Source organism: Psittacula echo, assembly GCF_963264785.1.
Source record: "Psittacula echo genome assembly, chromosome: 3".
In the NCBI taxonomy this organism is placed as follows: Eukaryota; Metazoa; Chordata; class Aves; order Psittaciformes; family Psittacidae; genus Psittacula; species Psittacula echo.
This window is the reverse complement of record NC_137736.1, coordinates 30157570-30181684: the sequence shown is the minus strand read 5'-3', so window position 1 is coordinate 30181684 and position 24115 is coordinate 30157570. Positions and strand designations below refer to the sequence as shown.

The 24115-nt window shown below is 38.2% G+C and overlaps 1 protein-coding gene across 2 annotated transcripts in view; it reads left to right on the top strand.

Annotated features, from left to right (window-relative positions):
- The window catches only part of GART (phosphoribosylglycinamide formyltransferase, phosphoribosylglycinamide synthetase, phosphoribosylaminoimidazole synthetase), a 40658-nt gene extending 16741 nt beyond the window's left edge, over positions 1–23917 (top strand). The window contains exons 8-23 of one of the 2 annotated variants that reach the window (XM_080613608.1): positions 1058–1183; positions 1931–2018; positions 2441–2526; positions 3137–3305; positions 3892–4123; positions 6376–6470; positions 7464–7573; positions 8163–8361; positions 10916–11164; positions 11520–11672; positions 12840–13043; positions 13370–13501; positions 14118–14248; positions 15746–15887; positions 18834–18949; positions 23889–23917. In XM_080613608.1, the coding sequence (XP_080469734.1) occupies positions 1058–1183; positions 1931–2018; positions 2441–2526; positions 3137–3305; positions 3892–4123; positions 6376–6470; positions 7464–7573; positions 8163–8361; positions 10916–11164; positions 11520–11672; positions 12840–13043; positions 13370–13501; positions 14118–14248; positions 15746–15887; positions 18834–18949; positions 23889–23906 (2250 nt within the window). In that variant the 3' untranslated portion in view covers positions 23907–23917. Of the gene's footprint in view, positions 1–1057; positions 1184–1930; positions 2019–2440; positions 2527–3136; positions 3306–3891; positions 4124–6375; positions 6471–7463; positions 7574–8162; positions 8362–10915; positions 11165–11519; positions 11673–12839; positions 13044–13369; positions 13502–14117; positions 14249–15745; positions 15888–18833; positions 18950–20147; positions 21472–23888 lie in introns of those variants that run through there. The other variant, XM_080613607.1, reaches the window with a different exon arrangement.
- The last annotated feature ends 198 nt before the right edge of the window (positions 23918–24115 follow it).

The window sequence follows — 24115 nt, the reverse complement described above, 5'->3', positions numbered from 1 at the left end:
CAACTTGACACCTGCTTCACATAAAGTAGAACAGCCAAGTACCAGCTCAGGTTCCCAACTCCTGGAGCTGGAATTGACTTATGCTGGATGTTGTGAACATTCATCTTGAAGGTGGTGGTATTTATAAAGCAAGCAATCATCTCCAACTGTTGCCAGTCTTTGCATAGTCTGTTTTCCTGCCCGATATGAAGGAATCAGATGTGCAAGGCATCCTTACTCCTTCCTAGTTGGCTCAACCAGTTTAGGAACTAAGGGGTTATCCAGATCTTCATTCTGTGGTGGAAAATATATAACACTCTTAATTAGTCCTTAAAATACTTACGGTAAAATAACACAATAATATAAACATGCAGTTTAAAGGGGATTTTTTTCTGTGATAACTGACAGAAATATGAAAAACATGCTGCTTGCTTTGGCTGTCAAAATAATTCACCTTCCAAAAATTGTTACAATTTTTCATATATTAATATTTGGGCATTTTCAGGTTATGTAGGGAAGTCCTTGTTTGTTTTTTTAATTAGCATTCTAAAATGTTTTTGAGTACAGCTAGCAGTTGTCCAATCAGTGAAGATCATCATTGAGGTTCAGAAGATTCCAACAGGCTTGTTATTATGAAGATAAGGAGGGTAAAAGCATCTGCTATATGAGTGATTTATAAATAATTCAAAATTAAATAGTTTTATCAAGGAACAGGAAATCTTGAAAGGAATGTAATGCCTTCCTTCCAGGGCAGGGAGGGGAGGAAGGTTAGGGAGGAAATAGCTTCCGTCATGAATATTTTAAATGTTTTTTTAACTTTTTAGTATTTCAGTACTGATGTTATGTTGTAATTTTTATGTGTTATATTAAAGGTAATTTTCATAGCAAGGTAGTAAAAAATGAGGCACTTCTTCCTGAGGGGAAAGGGAAACATTCAGAATATAGTTTGTTTTATCAGGGAGACATAATTTACACTCTTAAATATCTATTGCAACACTGAAAATCAAATATACTTGTACTTTTTGTGCTTTAATTTTAATCATACACTGGAGTTTTAATTATTCTTCTTGTTATCTAGTGCTTATGTTTCACTGATGGCGTCACAATTGCTTCCATGCCTCCAGCCCAGGACCACAAGAGATTAATGGATGGAGATGAAGGTCCTAATACTGGAGGGATGGGAGCTTATTCCCCAGCACCTCAGGTAAAAATGTATTGATAAGGAGATGCTCCGCTATAGCTGTGCTACAGCGTCAGTATGGAAAGCATTTGTGAATTTTCAGTTCCACATGATGAACAGGAGGAAGTGGAAAGGTGGATATGTTATTTCTGCAACTTTATATTTTTATTTTGATTTTTTTTTAATGTTATGAAATACTGAACCAGGTGCTTAAAACCACATTTTTATCTTGTGCTGAACTAAGCTAATGGTGAATTTTTGTTGTGGCTTAAGGTAGTTTGGCAAGGAACTTCTATTTGCAAAAGGACTTTGTATTCTCTTAACCTATGTCATGGCCAGTGATTTGGGGGGGGGGGGTGGTGGTTATTTAAAAAAAAAAAGGGAGGGGTTATTATTCTATAAAACTGTTAATTTTGTTTATTGAATAAAACATGCTCATTGATCATTGTACTTTCCAGCTGATTTGTCTTTGGGACACCTTATCTAAATTCCAATCTGTGCAAATGATTTGTTCCAGTGAAGCCAGGCTGATTGTGTACGCGTACAGATCTAAGCATGGAAAAGTGTCTGAAGAAATGCAAACGGTTGTTTTAATGCTGTTGTCTGAGGAGAGAGAAAGAAATACTAGTTTTCTATGACAAGCTAGTATGAAACACTTTGGAGTAAGCAGGACGCCAAGTATTCTGCTTGGTTCTTAAAAACGCCATCAGAGTAGGAAAAACCATGCACTCCCTTTTTTACAAACACAGTTTTCTAATCCTATTTTATTAGATTTCTAAAGATTTACTGCAGAAAATAAGAGATACTGTTCTTCAAAAAACTGTTGATGGCATGAGGAAAGAAGGTGTCCCCTATTTTGGTATGTACAAAAGTTTGGGGGTTTTAATCATAAGGAGAAAGACTTTTTTTTTTTTTTTTTTTAACTTTGTCCTCTTCATAGGCCTAACTCACCCTGTAAGTTAAGGAAAATAACTTTGATTTATTTGGAAACTGGGTTTGATATCAGTGGCTTGATTTAGCGACCACTGAAATCAATGGATATAATTTTGTTAATGGTGGATAATCATCAAGTAAGGAAGAACAGAGAGGAAAACATTTGAAAATAAGCTGCAGAATTGTAACCACAACTGTTTCTGCCTGATTTCTTTTTAACGCTTAGTAAGTGTCAACTTCCTACCTTTAAATAAGCACAGGTGTCATTCTTTTTAACACTATTACAAATATGAAACATATGACCTATGCAGTTGCTTAGATGGCTTTTTATATAATTTTTTATTTTAGGTGTGCTTTATGCTGGGTTAATGCTTACCAAAGATGGACCGAAAGTTCTCGAGTTTAACTGCAGATTTGGTGACCCAGAGTGTCAGGTGAGTTATTGTGTAGGTAGATACAGTTTGGCATTATGGGAGGAGAAAAGTCTGTTCCCATCTACTATTATTCTTACCTAAGTTTCAGATGAACAGTTAGCTGATTGAGATTTAAAATATTTGGTTTGTTTACTCAAAACAGAAGGTCTGTTATGAAATTGTTCCATTCCAGAGAAGATTTCAGCAGGTTATACTCAAAGATGGGCTTTACAAGGGTAAGCCTGAGTGAAACTCAGCACTTTCATATCTTTTCTAGAATGGACTTGAATTCTTTTTTTACTTTATTAGAAGTGAACACTTCTTTTCCCCACTCCCTGTTAATAAGTGGAACAAACCACTTCATTTTAATTCTTCAGAACAAATAGGGTTCTTTATTGTCTACTTTTTCTCCTCCGCATGTAGCAGATCTTTTACTCTCCAAAATTACCTTCAAGGAACAGTATTTTTAAAGGTCCACAGATTGTGCACATTATGTATATATGTGTGAAAATACACTGTACAAACATATTTAATATTATTTTTACAGTTGCATTAGTATTTTTAAAAGATCAGTGAGAGAAAATGTAACAATTTAAATTGTTTTCTTGAATTTGCTGATCTGTTTTTGTAGGTAATTCTTCCACTATTGAAAAGTGATTTGTATGAAGTCATGCAAGCAGTTATCAATAAAAAGTTGTCCAATTCCATGCCAGTGTGGTTTGAAGACAGTGCAGCTGTGACGGTGGTCATGGCTAGCGAAGGGTATCCAGGAACATATCCCAAGGGTTTGGAAATAACAGGTAAATATAGCAGGAGAAACCGCAGAAGTCTCACTTCTCTCCTGCTCTCTCTCCATTCTCTCTCTTGCTGGATGAAGGTGAATCAGTGTAACACAGACACATAGAAACTGTAGGTCTTGTGGCTATGGGTCAGGAAAAGATGACTGAGTTTTCACACATCGACATTTATTGTTAATGCACCTATCATATTTTTGATTCTCTACATTATATTTTTAAGTTCTCTAGCATTTCTTTCATATGTGTTACAGTAAAGTAGTTCTGGACTGATCACTGATTCTTACATAATGACGTCGATATGTTCTGTGGTTTGTATGTCAGTGAATTATAAAATCCAACTGGAATTAGATGTTGTATGTAGATGTCTCAGCTCTTTCTTTGTCTCTGAGCATACAAGTAGCAGACCTGTCTCTCCACAAAATGTAGGTTTTACAAATTTATTCCTATTTTCCAGCATAATCACACTGAATTCAGTTGTGGTTTCCAGACACAGTCAATAAGTGCTGAATATCTATTAATTTGTAATTTAATAGAGGATGTTCTAATAAATTTATTTTTCTGCTTTTATTTTCTTAAACAACAATTGCAGGACTTTCTAAGGCTAAGCAACTAGGATTGGAGGTGTTCCATGCAGGCACAGCCCTGAAGGATGGCAAAGTGGTGACTAGTGGAGGAAGAGTCCTTACAGTAACTGCTATTAAAGAGGATCTAATGACAGCACTGCAAGAAGCAAACAAGGGAGTAGCAGCCATACACTTCAAGGGCGCCATTTATAGAAAGGACATTGGTTATCGGGCTATAGCTTTCCTGAAACAATCCAGGTAGATATCTGAAATATTTGAAATGCAAATAAGTGGTGTAAAAGGGACTTAAAGGCCTCACTAGTTTACATTAATAAACTGATGTTGATACTATGTGTAAATCTAGACAAGTTTTAACTACCATCTTTGTAAGCAATCTAAGCAAGACCAGCCAAGGAAGGAACACACTTTTTGATGGCTCTCTCGTCCATGTTCTTATTCTCCCAAATCTGAGTTAAGCTACACTGACAAGCATGTAGGATTAACTCATTTTTAGCTAATATGAAGCATATCCGCCTGCCTATGCTTCAATAAGCTCAAAACATAACTTTTGATAATAGAGTACTTTTTAGTCTATGAAGCATATTAGTAAGAGTTACATTTTTGCTGCCAGTGTATACTGATTAGTATATTGTAAAATTATCATCAATAAACTTACTAAATGAACAAGGGTGTTTGTATTTAGTCTTCTTTCTCTAGTGCTGTGCATCTTTTGAGAAATTTCTGTGAAAATGTGTAAATGGCATTTTTATTGTAGTAGAAAAAAAATCACATCAGTGTGTAAGGCGAGACAAGAAGGTTCTTTAATGAACTGTTGTCTAAAACACTGAGTTCACGGGCCATAGCCAGCAAGTCTCTTGACTGGAGTGCCTGTGTGCTCGGGGGATCCCTAGCTTACGAAGGGGACTCCTGGAAGCTGTGCATAGTCAATGCTTGTTTCACTGTCCTTGAGTCTGCACCAATTTTTGCTCAGACATCCTAAAATTGGAAGAACAGACAGGCATATTTCACTTGGACTCTGTGTTGCACATAGTTAAGGAAGAGTGATAGTTGGGTCTGTAAAGTTTGGGATGCACCTTCTCTTGGCAGCTTTGCAGGATCAAGTCCTATGCATTTCACTACATGGAAAAATCCAGAATATTTGTTTAATAACAATATTCAATAAAATAAAATAAAAAAAAGATTTATTTGAAGAATCAAAGTATATACCATGCCTTTAAAACTAAGGTGAAAATATGGTGAATATTTATTGTGTCCAGACTAAAAGGGGCTGACTTTGGTCACTTGTTATTGCAGGCTAGTATTTCCTTGAGTCTTATTCACAGATTGAACAGCTGCTTCTGAAAGTTGTTTTTGTCTTGCAAATTATTGAACTGTGATATGTACAGATACCTTTGTATTTTCCTGGTAGTACCACTCTTCAGCCAGTTGTTTTGTTATATTTGTCTTTGGTAATCAACAGTGTGTTTCACCCTTTGAATTTAAACTTAATACTGAATCACATCATAGAGCTAAAGTCAGTATAAACCTAGAACAGGGATGCACCATATAGCCTGGTTCATGCCACTGACAGTGTAGAAATAACGGTTTCTTAACTGGAGTGAGATACATGTGATACAACTAAGAATTAAGTCATTACACTCACTATCTCCAAAATTAAAACATTCTTCCATAAATATGGGATGGTCTTAATGTCCCCAGTCAATCATATGGACAGACAAATGACATACACCATTTTGTACTGTTTTCTTTGTTGTATGGCTGTATGTGAAAAAGAAACACCTGGAGTTTACAGATATTCCTTTCTATATTGTTCAAATGATCCTTAAGAATTTAGGTCTTTTTAAATAAACTTTAAAATATATACTTTAAGAGAAAGTCCATTTAATTAAAAAAGAGGTGTGGTTGGTTTTGTGATATTATCATTTCAGGTGATAAAGAGGCAAGTTACAGTTGTAAAACTCTCCAAGTATCATAGGGGACTATTGATTTGTGTGATGCTTCTGTGTGGAAAAGCTAACTTGAGTTAATCCTGCAGAGTGCTGAGGTGTTCTGATTTAGCAGTGCATTTTTGCATGCATTTTGGTCTAATATTTGACTGGATAGAGCATGATACTGATGCTCTGGTGTTGTCTTCAAGATATCTGGAACTATTTGAATACTGCTTATGGCAGATTTTCTGTGGTGCAGATCCATGAAGTTTTGTTTCTTTGGTATAATACTTCCTGCTTCAGGCCAGGTTCCAAGCAGCAAAAAGATTAACCTTTGAGACATTGAACCTACCTGAAATGAGTGCTGCAATACTTAGAAATCATTTTCTATGAGCCTAGTTACTGTACAAGCAGCAAAATAGTGGTACTTGACAATAGAATAAGATTCTGAATGGTTCATCCCTTTTGTGATGCAATGATGTAAAGAAATAAATATTATTTTAAAATACGTTTATGAATTTAGTAATCAATTGCTGTAACATTATTTTTAACTTCTTCCAGAGGCCTGACTTACAAAAACAGTGGGGTAGACATTGCAGCAGGGAATACTTTGGTTCAGAAAATTAAACCCCTAGCTTCAGCCACATCAAGGCCAGGTAAGACTTGTACCTTCTATTCCTGTTTCAGTCAGTTCATGGCAGTGAGGCTTATAATTTCATCTTGATACAAATGCTCATATTTATGTGTTTTGTGTCTTGCTAGATTACACAAGAAATATCTGTGGTAAGCAAATGCCAGTGATTTCTTCAAAATGTGCTTCATTAAATTTACAGATTTTATTCACAAAAAGATTCTAAATTATATGTGCTGAATGTCATGATGCTAGGAATCTCTCAAGCATATCTTGCTCTAGCAAGTCCCTGCAATTCTTTTGATAGACTTAAAATATCATTCACTTATGAAATAAACATTTTACTTCAAATTAACTGAGGACCTTCAAATAACATCAGTATACATAGAAAAATACAGACACATACACACACACTAGTACAACTAGTCATTTCTTAGCATTTATAGTATTTTCTCCTCATGTTTGTTTCACTCTTAGGATTTAGCCAGTTTTAGTTTCAAGGCTACTATACTTACCTATCGCAACCAGTCTTAGGAACAAGGAGTCTTAATATACTGTAAGTAGCAGTATTAACAAAGAAAGAACAAATTTCAGTTGGAAAATGTCTAGATACCATCTTTTCCCAGAAAATCTGTTACTACAATTTCTTTTCTGTTTGTTTTTTTCGTTTGGTTTGTTGTTCTTTGGTGTGTTTTGTTTTGTTTTGTTTTGTTTTTTGGGGGGGTGTGTTTGTTTATTTGTTTTTGTCCATAAAAATACTAAGTGCAAGGGTGAAATATATCAGTCATTGTAATTATTGAATGTTCAATCACAAAGTTTTGCATTGCCTTAGGTAATGAAGAAAAAAGACAAAGCAAACGTAAAATTAGGAGCTCCTGTGCCTCTATGAAGAGGATCTAAATGTCAGAGGAAAGATTCCTGTTGACAAAGCAAAGTCATGTTGACAAATTTATGTTGGGGATCTTGGAGAAAGCCATGAAAGTAAAAATCTACTATTTTTATGTTTTCTGGCTGGCAGGCTGCAATGCAGAACTTGGAGGGTTTGCTGGCCTCTTTGATTTGAAAGCAGCTGGTTACAAAGATCCTATCTTGGTATCTGGAACTGACGGTGTTGGCACAAAGCTCAAGGTAATGTAAAAATCCATGTAAAGTAAAGAAAATAGCACAGAATGGAACATGTTTCAACAGAAAATGCCAGTTGTCTTTTAGAAACACCTATTTGCCTTTTTAAAAAAGGTATGAAAAATTAAATTGCCCTCTTTCAGGCAAAATAATTAAATATACTTTTAGCTTATGGCATGTAAATAGCCATACTTGAAATTACACTTAAAATAACTCATTTTTAATATTAAGTACAGAACTGGGGACTCCATTTCATTAAGGTAGAGTTTCCACTCTCACAAAGGTTACTTAGGAGGAAAAACATTTAATTATACAGTTGCTATTGTGTTTATGCAAACTGCAATGAAGCACTTTCCAGTCCAGTCCCCTTCCATAAAGTGCCTTTTGTACTTGCCAATTAAGAAAGTAACAAGTCCTAAAATGAAATGTTAGGAGAGGCTCACAGCGAGCATAAGAAATGAAGCTGCTCCTCCTAAAGTATCAGGAGGAACAGCATGTTTTTGATCCCCTTCTATTGCTTCAAGACTGTCTGCTTGTGTTTCAGTTTCTCAAAGCTAACCAGCAGGTTCCTTCTCTCTCTCAATGTGTTTTGCAGATTGCACAAGTGTGTAAGAAACATGACACCATAGGTCAAGACCTGGTTGCCATGTGTGTGAATGACATCTTGGCTCAAGGAGCAGAGCCCCTCTTCTTCCTTGACTATTTTGCCTGTGGCAAACTTGATGTGGAAGTAGCACAGAGTGTCATTGCAGGAATAGCTGAAGCTTGTAAAAAAGCAGGATGTGCACTTTTAGGTATGAAAATGTTTCTTTGAATGATATGAAAAATCTGATGCAATACATTTATAATTGTTTTTAATGTGCTTGTTTTCCTACTCTACTGAAAAATCTTGGAGGAGTGAAAACAAACTCCACAGTGTCACATGTCTTTGCTGTCAGTGCTGTCAGAGAACATGATCTCCACTGGAAAGCAACAGTACTCCATGCAAATGTTGCCATTAGCTCAGGAAGTTGCATATAAACTTTCTTTTTAGTATCTTTTCATTTAACTTTGTAACAATAACAGCTATCTAGAAAACTAACAATTTGTGTATTTTAATCCTCTATATTTTTCAAGTAAATTTTAAAACATATCAAATAGGCTTGTTTATACTTTATCCTAAAGGAAATCCTCAAGTTTTCCACTAGAAACAAGATTTATATGTGTTACTGTGCATGCACCTGTACCTATGTGCATACATATTATCTTTTGAACCTCTTGGCTGATTTTAACCAGGTTTAATAGGAAAGGTAGAGATCTTACAGCTGTTTGTTCCCACAAGCTTCATAAAACTAGAAAGCCCAAGATTGTCCTTATGAATGCAACAAAAGCTTTGGCTGGAGCTCATTACTTAAGACGCAGACATTAACCACAAGACAGAAACATAAAATAAAACAGGTTTCACTAGTTACAAAACTAACAGAAAAATTCTTTGTCTGCTGAAGATTTGTTCCACCAAAATAAGCATATTCCAAAATGTTAATTTCAAATTTAAACATTTTCCTTTTCAACTCTATAATACAAGTACACAATGCATTTTACTGAAACATATTCTGGTATACAGTAATCTAGTTATCTTTGAAAATGATACAATATTTCTCTTCTTGAATCTTAAAAAATACGGCTTCAACACTGTTCAGCTCAATAAAAGTATTTCTAGGTCAGTCAAAAATACATTCTTTTGTATAAGGCTTTAGTTTATAAAAGGAGTACAATGCGGGGTTAAATTTTAGAGTAATAAACCCAGAAAGTTCTCTTTCCTCACATAATTTTTGTTTTTCCTTCTTTTTGTATAAAACCAGACTTGGAGAATTGCCATGATTTTTCAAATATTACCTTTAATTTGAGACTAAAAATGACAGTTCCAGTGTCTTACATTAGGTACCACTTTATAATTTGTAATACAGTGATTTTGTCCTTTTTTTCTAATTCTTTAAGAAAGTTAGTAACAAAAGTCCTTTGTAAGTGGGAGCGTGTCATTTTGAGGTAGTTTACAAGCTTTGAACAAGAGGCTATTTATGTTCTGATTTAATTTTTTCTGCATGAACTGTTGGTCAGCTTTATATTTTTCTTAAGGTGTTCTCTCAGTTTATCCAATATAATCAAACCATTCATACCTTAGCATAAGTACATGTTATGTGAAGTCTTGGTATGAAATTACTTACTGAAATGTCAGGATTCTACTTCCAATTGTAAAACTTTAAGACTACAAGGGCTTTAAATGTTTTAAATTTATTACTGGAGAACAGTTTCCTGAGATTGTAAATGAGTTAGCAAATATATTTTTGTGCTAATATAAAAATAAGTCCACTGAACTTATAAATAAAACAACCATGATTTGTTCTCAAAATTTCTGGCACTCTTGGAAAAGAAGGGACAGAGGTGATGCAGTAACTCTGAACCTAAGGAGGAAATGCTTTCCTGTAGCCTGGAGCATTGAAATGAAGTTCAGTTCAGGCTCTAGCTTCATACATTCATTTGACTGTGCATGCACACAGCCTGTCTTTGTATAGTACCATCTCATACAAGTCTCATTTGAAGCATGTTCCTAAATTCCTACTTTGCATTTCTGCAATAACTGAATATTCAGCTCAGCCACCTTAAGCTCTTCAGACCACTTGATAGCAAGGTACTGAAAGGCTTATCTACATGCTTGGTTTTGCACAAATGTTATTAAATACAGATTTAAACAAATATATCTAAGCAAATGTACTTTGATTTTAAAGTTGGTTATAGCAATGTTATTTAGAAACCTGGAAAAGCTTCCAGAGAATCTAGTATTGAGCAATGCCAATCACTGAGCCCAAGTGCAGCTTCCACCATCACTCATGTAAATTTGGAGCCCAAATAGTGATAACGATGGCCAGGTTATGGGCAGGAGCGGCAAGCAGGATAGCACTGTGTTCAAAAACTTTATGAAGGCAAGTGAGACTTCATAGTCATGTTGTTCCCTTGATGTCCTTGTACAAATTTCTTGTGTTACTTGTATCTTGTAGGCTTGACATGGCAAATATTAAACCTGACAGAAATTTGGAAATATGAAAAACTAAATATATGGTTTGATTTTAAAATGTATCGAATTGATTTGCATTCACAAGAGTGAGAGAGGAAACATTCTTTCCTGATTTGGTATTGCTTGGTCAATTGAAGGGCCTCTGACAAAGCATGTTTTTAATTATTTTTAATGTTTGTTAATGTAATTAAAAATTTACTCTGTTAATGCCTTATGAATTTAAAATTGAAAACTTGCAAGCCTACCAGTCCCATTGGTTTTACAACATCCCCTTTCTCTTTTTTTGTTTCCCACAGGAGGAGAAACTGCTGAAATGCCAGGCATGTATCCACCAGGAGAGTATGACCTGGCTGGCTTTGCTGTTGGTGCAGTGGAGCGAGGGCGGGTGCTGCCCCAGCTGGAGAGAATCACTGATGGAGACGTGGTCATTGGAGTAGCTTCTTCAGGGGTTCACAGCAATGGATACAGCCTTGTAAGGAAGATTGTGGAAAAGTCATCATTTGATTTCTCTTCTCCGGTTGATGTCTCTGGTTATCAGACATTAGGTACTATTTACCATGCAGTTTCTTGCATTATAACTTGAACTGCTGAACATGCAAATACCACAATTGTTTTGTCTGTGCTTTTGCTTTTGTAAGTTTTCTAAGGCACTAAAAAAAATATTCTTTAACATGTTTTCATCTTCTTTTTTCCCTTGAATCACATATGCAGGAAAGAAATTAAGAGAGGGGGATAACTAACTAATCATATGCCAAACAAGTAGAACGTTGTGGTTCTCTCTGTGGTGCAATGCTCATTAGTTTCCAGAAAATTAATATTTTGAGATTTCCTCAGTTGTATATTGATTAACATTTCTTTCTGTGCTGTAACTGGTCTTCTTTCACCCTCTTTCATCTACAGGAGATCTCTTGTTAACCCCAACGAAAATCTACAGTAAGACTCTATTGCCTGTCCTTCGCTCAGGCCATGTGAAAGCCTATGCTCACATCACTGGAGGGGGCTTGCTGGAAAATATCCCCAGAGTTCTCCCAGAGTCCTTTGGTGTCGTTTTAGGTGAGATAAAAAGACAAGCTATGGAAGCATCCTCATGTTAATACGGATTGATGTGGAGGCCTGTGTAGTAGGCCATGTCAGCTGACTTGTGCTGTAACAGCTAGACTTGCCTCTCTAGAAATGTTTGCTTTTTTCTTCACTGTTGCTGAATTTCTCCTTGTGTCTGAATCGGAGCCAATCAAACACTTTGTAGTCTTAAGACTGCTGCCCATTGAATTCACTTCCCCTGGCAGTGCTTTGGATTGGATTTTATCTGTACTTGTAAAAATAAAACAACTTTAAAAGCAAACCAAAGTGAGCTGTCACAATTTGCAATAACCTACAGAGTTATTGCTAATTAAATGATAATCATGAAGTCTTGAATTAGCATTCAGATACGATTACTAGCTCAAGTACATCTCTTGCTATTTGACATACCAAAATTAATCCTCACCACAATCTCATCAAATGTGGTAGAAACTGTATTTCACTTACAAAGTGTAGTATGGAAAGGTAGATAACTTACTGTAGGCTATGCAGTGTTCACTGTGTTGTAGAATAAAATAAGGGAACTAATACTGACTTTTGCACTCCAGAACTGCATGTAAGCCATTCTTCCATTTTCCCATAGTGGGCACCAGTATATATATAAATACATCTATATATATAAATGGAGATAATGCAATTTTAAAAATAACACAAGAAAGAAACTTAGTGTCTTTGGAGTTCCTTTACAGTAGCTTGTCCAGAAGCATTTCTCATGCTGCTGTAAATCATCTTTACCTGGTCAGAATTATGGGCAATATGAGACTTTTGTGACAGCTTTAAGGCTACTGTTCTGGTACAATAGTTTCTCTAGAAGCAGAGGTGTCATCTTCAAGACAAGGATTTTCCAAAGAATGCCTCAGAGCTGACTTTGAATTACTGATTAGTGGATTGCAGCAGAGCAATATGATTATTTTCTTCCCAAAGCGATACTTCTTTCTACTCCCAAGCCTTGTTCAGTAAGGGAGGAAAAACAAAAATCCTGTTTCTGTGCATGGAAGCCGATTTCACTGAAGCTAATGCTGCTGTGGGACTTTGTCTGTGCTTTTCACACAGATCTTGCCTCTCAATACTCTAATACTTTTAGTATTTGTCCATTAGTACTGATTTCCACTCTTCATTTGTATTTTCAATTCTCTTCAGATGCTCTTACCTGGAAGATTCCTGAAATCTTTTGCTGGCTCCATAAAGAAGGGAACCTCTCTGAGGAGGAAATGACTCGGACATTTAATTGTGGCATTGGTGCTGTCTTGGTAGTTAAGAAGGAGCTGGCTCAGCAGGTCCTCAAGGACATAGAGAGACATGAGGCAGCCTGGCTGATCGGGAAAGTTGTCTCCCTTCAGAAAGGTTATTACATTTTTATTTTCCTTAAAGAAAAAAATGCAGAGCTTAGTTCCTTAGCTGGTGAGTCTTCATGGAGGTTAGCTGAAAAACTCTTGATTGACACCTCCATGGCTTTTTTGCACAAGGTATTAAAGTGACAGCCCTCATGACTTCAGTCTTAGTCCATAGAACATGTGATAAGCAATGTCAGATGTCACCATAACTATAAATAAATAATGAGGAGTGAAGCAGTGCCATTAATCTCTTTTCATGGGCACTTTCCTCCTCTCTGTTTCTCCCCTTATTTATGCATTGCTTTGCTTGTTTTTTTTTTTTCCTCTTGTGTTCAGGCTCTGCCCATGTTAAAGTCCATAATCTGCTTCGAGCCTTGCAGGCAAATAGGTCATTGTCTCTGCACAGCCATATCCAAGGCAAAATCCAAACAAAGAAAGTGAAGGTTGCTGTCCTTATCTCTGGAACAGGTGAGAGTTATATTCTTCAGTACAGTGTAAAACAGACTATTGAAAACAGAACTTGATCTTAGATGTAAAATCTCGTAAGTCCGTCAGTTCTCCATGGAGGTTCTGATAGGCTTCTAGCAGGCTTTCAGTAACAGGCAGGATGGATTTCGCTCATGGATTAATTTCAGTCACAAACAGAATGATCTTTAACCTCTGCTGCAAACTTGCTTGAATTACACCTGTGTTCATTTTATCTACAGACTCTGCATATCTCCACATCCAAGCAATGACTGCACTGTAGGAATAACAGCATTATTTCACAAATAGATCAGAATTTCTTCTTGCCAGATAGGCACTGCTAGGGTTTCCAGTATTCTCACTTGCTAAGGGCTAGACCATCATTTCAATTCCATAAATTATAGTTTGCAAATTGAATTGCTAGTAAAAGCCCTATAGCCTCCAGCTGTCAAATTCAGCCTTCAGTAATATCAATTAAAAAAGGATTATTGTTAACATCAGTGATTTTTGGATTGGATCTCACCCACATTGCTGCTTATTTAAAACCTCTTCTGGCTCTTAACTATATTTATTCTCCAGGAACGTCTTTAATATTCATTAATTATTTTGTCACTCATAGGCACAAATCTGGAAGCCCTCATAAGCAGCACAAAGAAACCCACCAGTTTTGCACAAATAGTTCTTGTTGTTTCTAACAAAGCTGGTGTGGAGGGGTTAAGGAAAGCTGAAAGAGCTGGTATTTCTACAAGGGTAAGTGTTTCTCATCTTTTTAAAACTAGCCATCATTATCTCTGACTATAGTGGGAAGGCACTGTGACATAACAAGTTTTACTGGGGTAAAAGATGGTTTGATAGGAATCCTTAGCTTTTCTTTTTCAGTCTGTCATGAATTTATGCCCTTGAGCAAACTTTCTCCTTCTCAGAGACGCTGCCAGCAATCCGATGGTTTTGGGAGCAGTCGATATTAAACAAGTGCAAAACTGTCAGAGTTACAGTTTAAACTTTACCACATATTTAACGGTAGTGCATTTACACTGAAGTAACAAGCTATTTTATCCAAATTTAATTTTAAAATTACATGCTAAACAGACACGGTAGTTCATTTGACTGAAACAGACATGTCAAATGTGGTAGGACTTTCCACTGACTCCTTGGGCATTGCTTCAGGCTCTTCAGTATTAATGCAAACCAAACCGTGTTTCCCTTGGTGTCCCTGAATCCAGCGCTGCATTGCTTTGCTCTTTGTTCAGGCATTTGTATTACAGATGTGAAATGCTACTGTTCTAACTTAGCATTTTACAGGCACTTCTCACTGATAGCTATGGGCACAGGGAACAGTTGTGCTTAATGCAAGCTTTGTTATTAACTGTAACAGTAGCAGGATCTGAACATCAGCATTGCTGTCTATTATTTGGGAATACACAAGGATCACAAGTAAAATATGTCCATGGTGTGCAGGGAAGAACATATAATGAGTGAAAAAATACAGTCTGGGAGGGCTGATGGTCTCAATGGTTAAGATGGAAAGTGATGAAACAGAGGCACTGAGGAATATGTTGTGCCAGAACTGGGTAGTTCTGCCCAGTGTTGAGCTGGGCTCTATTTCCAGTGCTCTCTACCACCTTCTCAGCTAACCAGTTCTGGTGTTTCAAAGCTACTGTGGTAAATCTGGTAGGCGTTAACAGATACTTTTACTTTAAAGACTGTGGATGTTTTAAGTTACATAGCACTGCCTTCTTCCTTCTTAAATGAGGGGATGTGTCCTCGATGGAAAATACGTAACTCAAGAACATTGACCTTATGCAGTAGGGGTTGTTTTATGAGTTGTGATTAGCCTTTCTGTCAAGGTTTTGTGGTGAAGTTTTTAGCAAGGTTCAACTGCTTAAAACTGTCAGAGGCCTTAAATTGAATGAAATACTTGTAAAACTTTAGGTTGTCTTAATGACCTACATTTGTAGGTTGTTAAATTGTTTCAGAATGCTGGGGCCTAATAAGCTGTGGGCCTAATAAGACCAAATTCTTGTTTATTCTGGTGATTGCTCTTTGTGAACAGGAATAAAGATTGCAAGTTTGCCTGTGAGCTGCATGCATTTATGAACTCTTCTTGCTGTGCATGTGCACCCAGCTTGATCCACACGTGAATATTTACTTGAGTTTTATCACTCCAGGCTACCATTTGATTGTGCTCTTACGGCTAGATTAAACTAACACCATGCCCCTGTTTCTGTGTCTTTTGGGTTATCACAGGTTATTGACCATAAATTGTATGAAAGTCGCACTGAATTTGACAGTGCTGTTGACAAAGTCCTTGAAGAATTCTCAGTTGAACTGATCTGTCTGGCTGGATTTATGCGAATATTGTCAGGTCCTTTTGTCAAAAAATGGGAAGGTAAGCACAGCATAGTATTATATGCATGTTTTTAATAAAAGTAATTTTATATCTTATCCTTAGGAAGAAGAAAATGGGAAAAATACAGATGGGACCATACTAATTGTGGGTTTGCAGGAAACTAGACTCTTCCCATCTTGTAAGGAAAGGAATAAGAAAGGCAGTATTTTTCCCCTTCCCTCTGTCATTTCCACAGAGACTTAAGGAAGCCAAGGGCAAGTGAAGATCTTGTAGTCTTTGATTTATTAGAAAATGTTTAAAAAGAAGGTTGCGAAGGCTTTAGATCTCTGCAAACATGAGGTGCAGGGCAAATTGTTGCCTAAGCAGGTGTTGGTCAGGAAGACATGAGCATCCACACACTGAGAATTCCTTCTAGCAGATGAGCTGTTTTGACTGTGTGTAAAAGTGCAGAACTGGGCAGTAACATGCGGTTCCTGTTAACAAGACCTTGCCAGTCGTCTCATCAGACATCTGAGGAGCTGTCTGAATCCAAGAGTGGCATGTTTCACAGGCACATTGAGCTCTTGTTGGTCCAATGTGTTTACAGGGTCTCCATTCTGGTCATCTTTTACAGTTTTTCCGGGGCTTTGTTACAGGCTGGTAACACCTCTGCCTACTTCAGTGGCTGCTCTCCCTCCCCCAGTTGTTACACTCCTCTTCTTACCTCTGTTTCTTTCAGGGAGCCCTGAGTCACACAAGCAGCTGCTCTTTTCACTGCTCTGCTTTGGGTTCAGTCAGGGTTACTTAAACTAGTTCTTGCTCATACCATTTAATTGCAGGCTGGTCAGCCTACATGTTGGGTGGCCTTATTGTTCACAGGGTGACTTTTGTGTTCCCCTGGGTGTGTCTGTGATACAGACCTTTTACATCTGAACTACTTTTCACACCTCTCTTTAAAACCAGTGGAGCAAACCAGGCATTCCTAGGAGGTAATTCATTTTATGCTAAAGCTGTCAGCTCAAGTCAGTCAGGTGAATTGTTTTTGTTTCTTTCCATTCATTATGAAGTCCAGAAGACATAAAAGTCTGTGCTGTAGACAGCTGTAGTTGGGAGAGAGGAATTCCTCACTACAGGAGATGTGTTTTGAGTATCTGTGTAGAGGATGGAAAAAAACTTCCTCTAGTGCAAAGATCTTGTAAATAAAGGGTGGGTTTAGTTCCCTCTGATTTAGGAACAGAGTATGATGATGGCCCTGCACAGTGCAGGATTTGCACTATATATATGACTGGCCTGAGAGCAAAAGAAAATACTTGCTTCAGTATAGAATGGTTAACTCACTTTTTAAATGCCCAGCACTGAATTGAGCTTGAAAATAGACACCTGTGTGAGCTCTGACCAAGAGTATGCTTCAGTTGAGTCTTAAGTGTGAGCTCAAAGTTGAGCTCAGGGATCTGTGCCAGCTAACTGGAACCTGCTGTAAAACTCTGACCCAGACATGTCTAGGCACTGACTGCCCTAAATTGTCCACCAGTAATCAATTCTTGTTGCAGCTCTCTTAGAAGCTGTTGCTTTTTCTTTCTCTCGCAGTCACAAGGACACTGAGTGTGAAGTTACTTATGAAACTCTTTCTGGCTTAATGGCCCTGAAGTGTTAATTTTCAATATTAACATAAAGGACAGATTAAAAAATAAAACCAAGCAAACAGAAACCCACATTCCTTTAGAGCAGTTTCTGATGCTATTGTAATAAGAAAGTGGGGAAACTCAAGACAAAAGGGCAGAGTGTTGTTTTCAGCCTACTATCCCCAATTCTTTTTTACTCGAGCAGCAGGCAGGGAGATGCCAATACTCAAAAAGGGGTATTTTGGAGATACAAACCACATTTGAGATATCCCATCTGCATGAGTTACTGAATTGAGAGGGCAGGTTTCGCATGGTGCTGCCAGGAATGGCCTTCCCTTCACATTACAAAATCATAAGCCTCTATTTCAGTACACTGCTGCCTTCGCCAGCATCTGTCAGTTCCGTCTCGCTGCTTGGCATTTAGGTGGTGTTCAATGAATCCCAATGACATACAGTCTTCCTAAGCAGGAGGCATGCGGAGACAGCGAGGGCGAAGCATTCTGGGATATAAATAGTATTGATGGCCACTTTTTTTTATCCTGTAAAGGTTTGTACTGTATCTAAGAGAAGATCTGGGGCTGTCAAGCACCTTTTGACTTCACTCTCCTCCACGATGAGCAGGAGGAGTTATCACAGACTATTAGGAGCAAACAGGGGAAGTCTGCAAGAAGAAAGAAGGTTTTCTCATGGTTTAACCATTGCATTGCCACAGTGGTGAGACCCTGAGGTCACGAGCAGCCACTCTTCCTTACTTTACAGCTAGGTGGGAACGCAGGCATATACTTTCTCTTCTAAAGCAAATGTAAGGTACATGCTTCCTGGGGACATAACCATGGTTGCATCCGGCTGAGCATTAGAGGTTACATTATTGATTTCAAGAACCCCGTGCCAACTTTCCACATGGAAATCAGTAGTGACAGAGAGGTGCTTTTCAGAAGGGCAGAGAGAAGGCTCTTGTATGAGCAGCTGTTGTCTTTCATTAAGCCAAAACAGGTGTGGAGGAAAAGTCCAGGCTAAAGAATTTTTGCCATGTCATGGGGCATTTGTTACATCATTTGAAACTGAACTGAGTTTCTAAGAAAGAGGGTTGTGATCAAAGCAGAAAAGAACAAGGTGCTGAGGGAAAGAGCAGCTACATCAAAACTTTATTAGTCACTGGAGTAATGTGCTTTAGCCATGCAATTGATTATAACTGATTGCTGAAACAGCGAGACATTCTGAAATGCTTTGGGTGGTTGTCTGTCAATATCATTAAAATGAAGTGTATGCAGAAGGTGTGAACAGTCTTCACTAATGTAATTTGTTCCTCTGCTGATTATCGTACTTTGAACACTCTGATAAGGCTGAATTCTTAAAGACAATGACCTTACTTATAATTTTCCAGGAAAAATACTGAACATCCACCCATCTCTACTGCCTTCTTTTAAGGGTGCAAATGCCCACAAATTGGTGTTACAGGCTGGAGTGCGGGTCACAGGCTGCACTGTACACTTTGTAGCTGTAAGTACGTCCTTCTCCTTCCCTTTGTAATTCATTAGTCTTAAGATTTTAACCTCGGAGCTTGCTTGGAACACCTTTATACCATCACCTTTGCTTACCTTTGCTCCTTTGTTCATTCATAACATTATTAGACAATATAGAGCTTTAGTTTGCCATCCCTGCAGAAGGAACTGGAAATTAATAGTCTATACAGGAGTTTAGGCATTACCTAAGCTAACTTCTTCCCTAAGCATCCCACTGCTTCCTCCCAGCAGCAGTTGGAGTGGGGGTACTAGTTCATATAAGGCCTTGGCTAACCCCAAATCTTCATTACTACACAGCACCAACTTCTTAGATTTTATCGTAGAGCCTTCCTGATTTATTGCATTTAAGAAAAAGAAAAAAGAAAACTGAACAGCCAACAACTCTGGGAATGTCACGAGAAGCTTTGATTTGTTGAGAAGTAATCCAGTGTTTGTAGTAACAGAGAAAAACTTCACAATTTCTGTTAGAAACTAGGAAAACAAGAGCCAGGGACGTCTCCACTTGGAAGATGCACATTTTTATCACCTCAGGGTGCATTTTTGCCATGTTGTTCAGTTCTCAGGGTTGACGGTAACTAGTCTCCCCTTCCTCGCTGCATTCTTCAGATTATTCTCTCCTTTTCCACTGCTCCTGACATATGTTCTCATGATTTTTCCTTTCTCTTGGAAAAGGAGACAAAAACTATTTTCCAGACAGAAGGAAAAATTGCATTATTTTCTCCATGATACGACTTAGGGTTTCTTCTCTGTGTAGCAATGTACCGAGAAATAATAACTCAGCAGCAGGGATCTGCCTCATTAACATGCAGAAGAAAGACCTGCGGTGTCCTCTACTCCGGCTCTGTGCCATCGCTTGGCTAATTCACTCTTCTGAATTGAAATGTCATCATTTGGTCCAATTTAGCCTATCATGTCCCCAGTTAGCATGGCTTTTGTTCTTTTCTGTAGCAGTTACTCGATGATGTTCTGCCTACCTCCTCTTTTTCTGTGAACACTACACTTCTGTCAGTGCCTCGCAGGTCAGTGTGAGTGCCAGCATCTTTTTTGCGTTTCTCACATGAGCCCAAATTCATGTTTCCTGTAATAGTGTAATGATAAACAGATCCCCAAGGCAGCTGGGTTACATTTGTTGTCCTCTTTCAACCGCATAGACTTTCTGGCTATTGCTTTTACAGGAGGAAGTTGATGCTGGAGCGATCATTTTCCAAGAGGCAGTTCCAGTTAAGGTTGGTGACACAGTGGAGACCCTGTCTGAAAGGGTGAAGGAGGCTGAGCACCGAGCTTTCCCTGCTGCCCTGCAGCTTGTCGCCAGTGGGGCTGTGCAGGTCGGGGAAGCCGGCAAGGTCTACTGGAAGTAGGAGCAGCACATCCGCCAGCATCCTCAGATGGGGCAGCTGGATGCCTTAATTGATAGAAACAGAAGTCATAGACTAGTAACATGGACGCTGCATTCTCTTCATATAGTGTTTTCAACATAGAGCTTACCATGTCGTGTTCTCACTCAAATGGATAGAGATTCAAAGGAAAATCTGGAGAAAGCCATGAATGGGAATATTGAGGAAGGGAGCTGTTCTCAGTAGTTTCAGTGATGGCTCTGTTACATGTTTCCTAAGTATAATCACTTCATTTGCCAACATTTGGGCTCTCAATCAATTTCTTCACAAACAAAAAACCCATTCTCTTGGTTACAGAGAGATCTGAGCATCTCTCAGGTTGACTTGGGAACATCAGTATTACTGTCTAACAGACCGTGCAAGCTGTAACAGAGGACCCTCTTCTCATGTGCTGTGAAGTGTTTGTGGGGAAAAGTAATGGAACTGGTACAATGTGAGAGACAGCTAAAGGCAAAAACTTTACTCATAAAAATCTCTAGCCAAAACAAGAACTGGCCTCCCAAAACACTAAGTGTTCCTGCAGGTAATAAAATTGACTTTTTCCCATATAGTTTCTATTTTAATGTTGGTAGATTTTGTCTGGCCCAGATTCTGGAAATAGCCCATAATTTCAAGCATTGGACTTGCTATCAGGTACTGAATAGATTTAAATGTCCAATGACCATTTGCCCTTGAGCATCCCCATGTGAATCCACATATGAATTTGCCTCAGAGATTTGTTCAGAGGCAACATAGTTGTTCGGCTTTTTTTCTTTTTAACAAGCAGAAGGAGGGTTAGGACTAGATACAGAATGTGTTCTTGGCTTGTGAGACATGCTACAGCAATTCTGCTGAAGTTAAGTGCCTTTATTCTTGGACCAGTATTTTCACTTGAAGCACTGATGGATTTTCAGTGATGGAAACAATAAGGGTTTTGAACAGCTCAATTCTCGTGAAAAAGCACCTGTTTTTTTAAATATTTTAATATTAGTTGTAGAAACATTTTAATGTGTTTACTGAAGTAATCAGTTTTCCCCCATACAACTCAGAAGCATCTGACTGAAGCTAATTATGTATGTTTTAGAGCTCCCCTTTAATACAGAGAAAGCTAATTTGTATTCTGTGCACTGACGTCCTTATGGTACTTTTGTGTTAACATAATCTCAATTTAGATTTGAAATCATGTCTAATAAAGTTAAAAATTTAAACGTCAAAATCTTCCAGTGGAATTCCTTTTCCAGGGGGATGAGCTGGAGAAGGAGTTTGTGAAACAGAATTTAACTTTGTCTGAAGTACAGCAACTGTAAATCGGTTTGTGAGATTACAACATGTGCAATCCTGTGTAAGTCAGTAACAATTCACTGAGTGTGGTGACCTTACTGTGTCTGTGGCCAGCTGGTCCATGATGAAGAAACTTGGTGACGAGATACTCCTGTCATTGTTTGTCACTGAGGATAAAGTTCAAGCAAATACAGAGGAAAATGACATGGTCCAATTTGATTTGCTTGTAACAAGTAAAAGCCAAGTCTTCATCCCAGAGTTTTTCTTTACAAACCTGCCCTCCCACAGAAGGGTTATCCCCACAGGCAAACTGTACACTGAGGTTTGAAATCCAGCCTGGCTCAGTGAGGATGCAAAGGATGCAGAGAGGGTCCAGCCCTGGCAGGGGTTCGGCCCGCACGAGCTCAGTGCCAGAGCTACATTGCTAAGTAAACATTTTACAAGTCAAAATAAATTGTACTTAACTCACAGGTTAGAGGAAGTTAAGACCACTAGAGGTGAAATCACTACTCTTACAGTTAATAAATACAACAATACTGATAAAGCAGTTTGATCTGTGCCAGGAAGGCCAACAGAAGGCTCAGATGTTCCAAACCCAATACCCTGTTCCATCACAGGCAGCTTGAGGAAGCGTAGGGTGTTCTGCCATCTAAAGCTGATGACAAATGGGATTTTAGCACTTATCTGTATTTCTACAAATGCATAAAAAGAAATGTGAGAGTGAACTGGATATTAGGTCCAGTTTTTTGCTTCAATTACCACTCTGTATAAAAAATAGATTAATATATAATCTATTATAATAGATTAATAATATACCACACCCAACCTCAGAGGGATGCCAGCAGCACAACTGGAGGAGTTGTTTGATACCATGGCGATCATCTGGAAACCATAACTTGTGCCTTGTTCTCTTTTAACATTTTATTTGTGACATTTGGAACATTCAGTCATGCATGCCATGCAATTCAAATAATACACAACCGGAAGTTTCTACACAGTTACAACAAACCAAAAGCAAATTAAGCAATGTGCTTATCATAAAAAGTATCTATATATACCAAACATTTGTTAATCTTGCCTAGTTACAGATCTTCCTATTTCTCCCAGATCATGAAAAACACATGTTCCTTTCTCCAGTCAAGAGACAGATACAGATTTCTGTATGGCAGACCTCACAGGAGGGAACTGAATTTTTCTCCCTCCTTAACTACTGAAACACCATTAGCTACGCTTTAGAAAAGACAAGACAAATTTAGACTTTTAACTGTATCTGACTCATGCTCTCGAACAGCCTGATAAAGCCAAGAGGGAAATATACAGTATGTCCCTTACTAGTACAGTATATGTAATAACAAAATAAGAATACATTTTTTTCACTGTATCTGATGGATATTAGTGATCTCTCCCATGGAAAACTAGCTCTGGCTACTTCTTTCCTGATCTGTTCAAGTAGCTTCTTAGCTAACATTCTTCCTCTGGTTTGTTACTTGCATGGAAGTCATTACTCTGGCAGCTATAAAATAGCTTCCACAGAAAAGGTTTTATTTAACAGCAGTGACTCTGGACCAAGCTAGTCATTCAGTCAACAAAGAGATTTTACTGCTGTTGCAAGTTAAGCTGAGCATGCCTTGTTCTGCTGATTTCAAGGATGAGGGAAGAAAAATGCCTGAAATCTGTGTTTCTAGTCCCTCCGAATTTTCATCCCTCAAGATCCAAATGTTTTAATCTGGAACTCTGGGAATGTCTCTGCGCCTCTTCCTTTCAAGAAGCAGGAAAAAGTGTCTAGTTGTATGTTCAGTGTGCACTATCGCATCATATTGACAATCTGTGAAGGGGGGGTTGTTTCAGTTTGGTTTGCCTTTTAAGGTTCCCTGCCTTTTGGCCTTTGGGTCTTCTGCTCAGCAGTTCACTAGACGCTGGCTCCCACACTGGTGCTTGTTTATGTATCCTGCTCTCCTCTGCACCCTGGGGTGCTCCCACAGTGGTGGTGCTCACAAGGATGGGGTCCTTCTAGGCTCCCACCTCCTCCCACAGAACTATGCATTCATTCCTAATGCTTGTTCACCCACAAATCCACAATGTGCCAGGCTGTACCTCACTTCTGATCTGCCCAGACATGTCTGGCTCCTGTTTGTGGTTGCTTTCTGAAGCTCTTGGTGCTCCGCATCTTTGTGATGCAGCCAATAAAACTTGAATTAATTTCCCTCTAAAGCACTAGGCCATTTTTACAGCTTAAGCCCCCCTCTTTGATTTGTACCACAGCATCTCCTTCACAGATGAAAAAACAGAACAAAGAAATTCAAAATCTGGAATGAGAGCTTGGCTTCCACTGCCAGTTTTGCAAAACGAGTGTAACTAAAGCTGCAAGCTAACAGAAAGGGATCATGGCTCAGAATGGAAACCTGTGATGCTGATATGCCTGCAGTCAAAAAGAAGCACATCAAGGGCACAGAGGAGAAGAGAAGAGGGAAAGATGAGCAGACAGCAAA